This window comes from Mchenga conophoros, linkage group LG10 (genome assembly GCF_057382185.1).
Source record: "Mchenga conophoros isolate Kocher_MC1m ecotype Shallow Benthic linkage group LG10, M_conophoros_male_GT1.1, whole genome shotgun sequence".
NCBI classification, from domain to species: Eukaryota; Metazoa; Chordata; class Actinopteri; order Cichliformes; family Cichlidae; genus Mchenga; species Mchenga conophoros.
The window spans coordinates 36941739-36949989 of record NC_140535.1 but is presented as its reverse complement, the minus strand read 5'-3'; the positions used below and the strand labels follow the sequence as shown (position 1 = coordinate 36949989).

Genomic DNA, 8251 nt, shown 5'->3' with positions numbered 1-8251 from the left:
TATATCAGGGATAGAGTTGTGACATGCTGTCTAATACAGTTGTTTTCTTGGACAAGGTTGCCGTCTAGTGGTGAAAATAAGTACTGCAGGTAAACGCCTGAACAGCCATGTTTACTATGTCTACAGGGGGGAAGAACACCGCCAATAAATCTGAGCTTTGATATGTTTTTTGTGTCAGTGTCACAAGGGCACTTTGGTCTGTATTGGTCACTTTTTTTAACAAACATTTCTTTGCCAAACTGGATTGTTGCAACAGTTGATCAAGGTTGGATGAAAGACTGAAGGTGATACCTGTTGTAGTTTCTGGGGTCAATGCTGTGTTCTATGGTTCAGATTTAATAGAGATTTTTATTTTTTATTTTTTACAAGGCTTACTGGGATGAAAAAGTCCAAGAAAGACCTTGTAGGAGATTAGAATCATGCTCCTCTTCTTGCGTAATGGAGACAGCCAAGGTTGAACATCTCAGTGACACAATATATTAAATCTGAGGATGAAGCTGTACTCGGTGGTGTTGGTTTGGGGCTGGGGAATAAATAAACATCATTATTTATGTGCTGAGATTAGAACAGTATTGTGGGGACTGAGCAAAATGTTACGTTTTCATAAACAAATTTAAGGAATTAGTGAAAATTACAGCAAATATTGTTTACAGTTATCTTAACCAAATAGCCCAGCCCTATGTAGATGTAGCTTTATATATGCTAGTGTTTATTATTCCCGATTGCAACACGCCATAACAGCAGTGTAAGCGGACTGCACTGTGCTCCCCTGGGATATTATTGTAGACTTGTTTGTTTCCACTTAGAACTTGGAGCAATTTCACTTGTTTTCTAGCACTTTGGCAGGGCGGAGAGAAACAAAACTGGATGTTTCAGTCAAACTAATGTGCAACCACAAGTCCGGCTTAGACAAAATATAAAGAAGGTAAGAGGGGAGAGGGCTCTCTTTAAAAATAAATAAAAAATTTAAGAAAGCTTTGTAAGATTACAGCAAAAATGTATAATACTGTAAATCAGTATGCATGTTCTTGTTTAGGTTTTCATGTCTTTGAAAGACAGGGAATCCAATAATCTTTCTTTGTGGTGGCACAGCCTTGGTCTAAATGTAGGTATGTATGTACTACTGTCACATACTGTATTTGACTTTCCAATTTATACAGTAATAGCCATTTTTCTAGTTTCTACCAGCTATTAATCAAATCAGAGTGCGGAAGAGGGCATTTTCATAAATATGCAAATACAAGGTCACGTCACCAACATCTCTGTTTCACGTCACCTAGGGTAGAGTCTGTAGGCCTCACTGTGGATGGTTAAACTTTATATTGAATTCAATATATCGTGTGTTTTCTTCACATTAGGTTTTACTGGAATGTTCTCACTGCCTCATTGTCCTTGTATAAACTGCTGTATAATGTATGCTACACTTATTCCTGTAAGTCGGTTCGTCTTTGATATTGACATTTGACCAATGGGCCATCTCTTCGCCTTTGTCGATTAGCATCACAACCCTTTTGAAACCAGCATAGAGCGCTTTATCTTAACAATTCTCCGATAATTGTGCCATTCAGACATCCTTGCATGGCTATGTAAGGGAAACAAGACCTTTTATCGACACTTTTGATGTTTACATTGTTATACTGTACATCTGTATCAGGACAGGATCAATTCATGATTTTCATGTTTTTGAAAGTTGCTTTTAAGATTTGTTTTTACCAAAACATGTTTTTACCAGTTGTAGATTGTGTAAAGACAAATCCTAACACAGATATGTAAAACAACCTTGGCATGCTGCTTAGAAAAGGAGAAAGAAAACAGCAATAGTTACCAACTGAATGGATATTTAAAAATGCAAATAACGAGTTTAATCTGTTTAATCTAAAAAAAAAATTTAAAAAAAAGTTATATCCATATATGTTTATGCAATAAAATTTTGTTTTGATAGAAAAACTATAGTAACTGTGGTTTATTTTGAAAGATGTGCAAGAGAGTTTGAAACAACTTACAAGAATTAAAGCAGCACAGAACGGTCAAACTTAACATCAGTTCAAGTGTGAGAACTTCTGTAACAGCAGAAGTTTGGGGCCAGTCAGGAAGATTCCTGTGTTTGTGAACACAATGCCAAGAAGGAAAGGTGTTGGCAGTGATCTTGAAGAAGCAATTGTTTCTGCCTGTCAATCTGGGAAGGGTTACCTATAAGGGCAATTCCAAACAATTTGAAGTCCATCATACGACAGTGAGAAAGATTACTGAAGTGGAAAACAATTGGAAAACATTCACGACAACTGCCAATTTTCCAAGACGTGGGTGCCCCAGCAAATTCCCTCCAAGGTCACACCGTGCAACACTCAGAGAAATAAAACAGAGGAGCTATATTTCAGCCTTCACAGGCTTCAGCCTGCACGTTAAATGTTCAAGATGTTTGTGTGTATTTTTATTATGTTCAGACACATAAAACCTTAGAACTGAAAGTGAGTGTACTTTTTTTATACATATAATTTTTGGCTCAAAGTAAGTTTGTAAGCAGCAGTGCTTTCACTTAGTGTTTATAATTTAAAGCTCAGGTTGTTGCTTTGTCACTTGCTATCATCGTTGCAGTGTCATTTCTAAATATCAGGCTTAAAAATAGAATGACAGCATGGTTGGCTCTGAGCTCCTCTCATTCCCCCAGCAACATCCCAGAGTGAAAGCCCAGTATGACATCACCTTCATACAAATGCTCTGAGGCCATTAATCTTAGTGGGTGTTACAGACAAACTGCTTCTTAAAACTCGATTTGGCGTGATGCAGTCTGTAATGTCTAGAGGGGAACTAACACGTTTGTCAGCTCGTGTCAGACGGAGGATTCCAGTGGAGCAATGCTGGCATCAACGCTAACACTAAATCATGATAATTAGGGGGCATAGGTCAAACTCTAGTGAGAACAGCCTCATAGCAGATGCACCTGAACTCCATTAACCGCCAAATAATGAACCAAAGATGCCATTAGGTGGACAAACAAGGCATTATGCTTAGTGTAATGGTCCAGATAGATATTAACAGCCCGGGTTAGCTGCAAATCCTTCACTCTGTTATCATTGTGGGTGAAATTAACGGGTTGGACTTCATAAGTTAATTCCAGTTTGCTTTAAGGTATAATGTAAGAAATGGAACAAAGAAGTCACACTGACAATGATTTGCATTAAAAAAAACTCTTTAATATGAGGTATTCACTGCAGATTCATTTTTCCTTTGAACCTCTGGAGCACATATAAATGCACAGGCAGCATGAATGTCAAACATTACTTTCCCTCTACACTTCTGAGCAAACAAAGATAATAAACAGCATTCAGTGCATTAAAGGGGACCTATTTTCTCCAAACTTTCTGTCATTCACATATGATGGTGGGTTCTGCTCATATTAAATGTGGTCAAAATTACAGTCTATTTAACAGATTTTTTCCTTTACATGTTTATACAGACATTCAGTCCAGACAATAAGCACAGATCCCTGCCCACTTGTTGTGCAGACCTACTGTTTGTAAGAGGTAGCCAATCAGAAGAAAGCTGGCTCGAAGGGAGGGGTAAGGGAGATACTGTCTGAGAAGTGAGGGTCTGCACCAAGGAAGAGGACAGAATAAATAAAGATAAAGATTATATTGGACTTTAAATTCTGAAAAATATGGAGTATAGGTCCCCGTTAACATTAACAAATATCCACAGAAAAAACTGTTTATTTTCTTATGCGTTATCAGTGTGGGGTAAATCATATGCAACACTGACTTAAAGGGGGGGAATCATTTTCTGTATTAATACTGCTTCGCTGTCACTTGTGTAAAACATGGTATAAGATACCATAAAATACAATAAAGACTCCACTATGTAAACAATTACAATGTTTTTAGCATAAAGGCACAACTGTAACAATGTCTTTTTAGATCAACTAAACACAGGACGACTTTTATTTATTTTTTTATGTGGAAAACCTGCAGTGTCTTCTGTGTTATAGTTTAACAATAAATTAAAGCTAACAGGACAACTTCTTGTTTGACATACTTGTTACAAAATGCAAAAGAAAAAAAACATTAGTGTTGGCATACAATAAAACAGTACGTTCAATACTCAATGTCTTCTTGTACCTTTTAAGTCAAATTATAGTGCCATTCACAGATTAAGTCTAAGTGTAGCTGCTTAGCTGCTGGATCTATGAGTTTCTTGCATTGTTTCCAAAGTATGTTCTGGTGAAGGAAAGGGACTGCTGGAACAGATATAATTAGAGACAGAAATAGGTAGAGAGGAAAATAGAAAAAGACAGAAGCAGAGAAAGAAAAGTGAAGTTTAGAACTCTGTGTGTGGGTGACTGTAGTCTCGACTGCCTCCTGGGCTCTCACTGGGCTTCATGAAGATACCCTCCATGGCTTTCCACAGACTGTGCTGGCTGGGGCTTGACATAGCATGAACTTCTGTCTGACCGTGGATCGGTCGTCCATACTGCTCCCCCGTCACAGACAGCAGTGCATCAGTGGCCCTGTGACGGAAGCGGATGGCCTCCTCCCGCTCCCATACGGATCCCCCGCACTGAACCGTCCACTCATCGAGGTGGTCTCCTTCTCCGTTTTCGCCAAATGCGCTCACCTCCTGTGAAAAATGAGAGAGAGATCAGAGGACTAGTGAAAACAGAATAAAGAAGAAGATGAGGTGCTTTCTTTTGTGGAAGCTCTTTGAAACCCTACAATGTTTAGACATTTTTAAACAAAATAACCTCCTGATGTTTTTATGCATGCACGGCAGACTAAACTTTACTAGACATTACTGAGCTGTGTGTGGGAATGAAAATATCTAGATCAGTCAGATTAGACAACAATCTTTTACCTGGCAGCCCCCTAATCTATGTAATATTAGACTGAGCCCATAGAACTGTCTTCAAAATTGACAGCCAGCATTAGATCATTATGCATCCTGTAAACTCTGAAGGTGCCACCTCTCACCTAAACCAAACAAAATTATTAAATCACAATTCTGTAAAATTCCTTAACCTGCAGGATACATCCACCCTATATGACCCCACCCCTTTGACCCAATAGGCTCATTTCCCTCCAAATCCAAATGAAAACAAAGGGGGTTAATCACACACTGACTCTGATAAATGGTTTAGAAGATACATGCATGGATGCTTGAATGTGCACATCACATCCTATTCAGAAGCTTAACCAGCTTCGGTCTGTTTTTTCAGGGGTATTTACTGGAGTGAGAACAAATCTGTTGTAGATGCAATCGCCTGTCCATATCTGACCAATGTCCTGCTCTTTACTGCATCTAAAGCCTCGGTCACACAGACCTAGAAGTCAGTTGGGGAGTACCCTGGCAAACCAAAATCCTTGCAACCTCCAGCAAACACTAGACCAACTGAAATTAAAAAAATTTATTCGTTTGTGGTTAGCGTCGGGGAATACAGCTTTTTTCCTAGCAACTTGTGGTTGTCAGGGGTTTCCAAGTGGTTTCTAGACCTGTGTGACTGTGGCTGCCCCTGTGTGAATGGGGCTGCCCCTGGGACTTGTGCAGTGTGGGATACTGTCTGAATCTAATTTACATGTTTGGATTTTATATATGAAAAATCCAGATGTGCAAATCACTCATCTTTTGACATGACTGAGGCAAATCTGCCCAGACTTAAACAGGGTACCCTGATGGCACGAGGCATTGCTGGTTGTGGTTGCCAGGGGTCACCAAACAGTTTCTAGGCCTGAGAAAGAAAGTGATGGTTTCCTTTTCTTTTATAATTTTTAGATTTTTCAAAAATCCTTATTCTGTCCTTTGCAGTTTCCCAGCTGCGTAAATATAGCTGTTGACTGTGTTAAACAACCTTCACAGATTTTAATATTTATCAGTTAATAGATCACAACGCCATGTATACCATTTTTTTTTTATCTGGTGTCTTATCTCGTCACCAAAGGTTCGGTGAAATACATCCCAGTCCACTGAATGGTGTACTAGTACCGCTCATACCAAATTACTGGGCTTCATGAGTGGATGAGAGCTCCTGACAATATAAAGTGTATATTATGCAGTCATAGTTGTCTATGTAAATGAAATTATTTACTATTGTGCTAATTTCACATTGATATACAGTTGTACTAAAAGCTTAAAAATTATTATAGGAATGTTTATTATTGGCTATTGACCGGATAAACTAATCTTTCAATCAGAATCGATCTGGATGAATCAGTCTTGTAACTCACAAAGCAAGCTTTTCCACTAATTTTTCGATCACTCAAAATGATCTAACACACCCAGATATTTATTGGCCAAAAACACGTGATACGATCAGCCATGCCAGATCCTTCTGAGTCCCCATACAAATGGAAATTATAGGTGTGGAAACTGTTCCCAGTGCCATACTAGTAAAACCACATAGTTTTTTTCATCCACCTACCGGTAAATATTGTCAGACTATAAGTGTGATTACAAATTTATGAAAGTGGCAAATGCGATTTGCCACTTTCATAAGTATTATGCGATAGCAGCCCATTTTAATAATATGTAACATGATATAGCATCTTTTGACAATTTTGTGGCATTGAGCATTGCCACCACCCCCTGGGGATTTATTATTGAAGAGAAAAGAATTTGCAGAACTTGTACTCAATGTAGTTTCTTCATAATTTTTTTTAAAATTAGATTTGTTTTGAGATGTGATTTGTTAATATTGGGATGTTGGTATTTTTTTAAAAATATACATCACTGATTTGTCCAAAGTATGAATATTTGTTGTAAACTGGTTTTATAATTGAGGTAATTTATGAATTTAAGTGACAATTTCAGAACAGGAGACATGGATGGTCCAGTTTTCGGATCAGGTGGTGATGTTAAATGTTATTTGGCTTTTTGAAGATTGTGTTGAAGTTTCGAGTGGACTCATTCATTACCTGATTGATAGTATGCAGTGTGAGATGTCTAGCCAGGAAACTGTTTTTTTTTGTACATGACGAAGGTCACACAGACTGAAATGTTGTAAGTCAATAAAAAATGATGATAAGCTGGACAGTGTGTGGAGGTTATATATTGTTACACCCAATTATTACAATTTCAGCATTTCTTTATCATGTAGAAAAAATATGATGTACAGTTGTAATTGCACTTCTTTTTATTATATTTTAATATCTCAGACATTAAATGTAAAGAAATATAAACTAAAATTTCTGTTTTCCTAAGGTACGCGTCTTCCAACCCTCTGACACTTTGGTCAGACAGTGTTCTCACACTTTCTCAGGATTTGGGAGTTTTACGCTGACCCGAGGCTGTTTTCCCAGAGAGTTTGTTAAGTATAAAAGCTGCTGTCAACTCAGGTTCACTGCAAAAATGTTGGTTTAGTTTTGAATAAAAGTGAAAGGCAGGCACCCTTTTTTTGTGTGTCTGTGTGTGTGTGTTTACACAAGACTACACATTAATAAATGTTACAGCTGTTTATCGCTTCAGTGTTTTTCCTAATCTTCCTAATTCCTAAATTTATTATCAGCTTTTTTGATTAAGAAGAAAAAAAAATAAAGTCCATCTTCTACACACTGACATCCTTCCCCAATTTTTGCAAAGAGAAACCTGGTAAATCCCACACATAGCCCCAAAGCTCTCAGCTTTTCCCTTGTACTTCTCCCACCACCCACCTGGTTAGATGACAGCGGGGAGGCGAAGTAGTGGCTATGCAGGTTACGTCCTGTGTTGACATGAGTGAGGCGAATCGTCTGCCCACACTTAACTGGGGTACCTCTGTGGCACAAGGCATCACTGGTCCCGCGAACACTCCAATAGCTGTTGCTGTCTTCCACTGCAGAAACCCCTGTTACAGACTGCTGTCCACTACCTGCCTCAGAGACACAGTCAGCAGAGGATTGTTAAAGATATTAGAGACAGTTCAAATAAAAAAATAAAATTTCATCTAGAATAGAAGATTGTTATTTAAAACCAGTCCTCTGCATAACTTATGAACTTTGTGTATGTGATGAAGGTTAGGTTTGCTTTATTGGTCGGTTTTTGGCAAACAACAATTCCATATGCTGGTGTGCAACTACAAGTCAGTGCGGTGAAACAATGTTATACCTAGAGTTTTCTGAGTATACAGTAACATTTCTTGTTATTTCCTTTTGTGACGCATTATTGCATACACCAGTGCCAAATGCTGATATTAGGATTAAAACATGCAGGTACTCTAATAGGAAACAGTAGAGGTGGAGGTATTCACTGGAGACAAAAGGAATGAAACGTCACGAATATCAGGGGT

General features: G+C 38.2%; 1 protein-coding gene across 1 annotated transcript in view; it reads right to left on the bottom strand.

Annotated features, from left to right (window-relative positions):
- Positions 1-3178: 3178 nt before the first annotated feature.
- LOC146566462 (stromal cell-derived factor 2-like) overlaps positions 3179-8251 on the bottom strand; it is an 8734-nt gene continuing 3661 nt past the window's right edge. Inside the window, exons 2-3 of the mRNA XM_085287890.1 lie at positions 7638-7838; positions 3179-4614 (exon numbers count right to left, since the gene is read on the bottom strand). Of these exons, the coding sequence (XP_085144016.1) occupies positions 4315-4614; positions 7638-7838 (501 nt within the window). The 3' untranslated portion in view covers positions 3179-4314. The remainder of the gene's footprint in view (positions 4615-7637; positions 7839-8251) is intronic.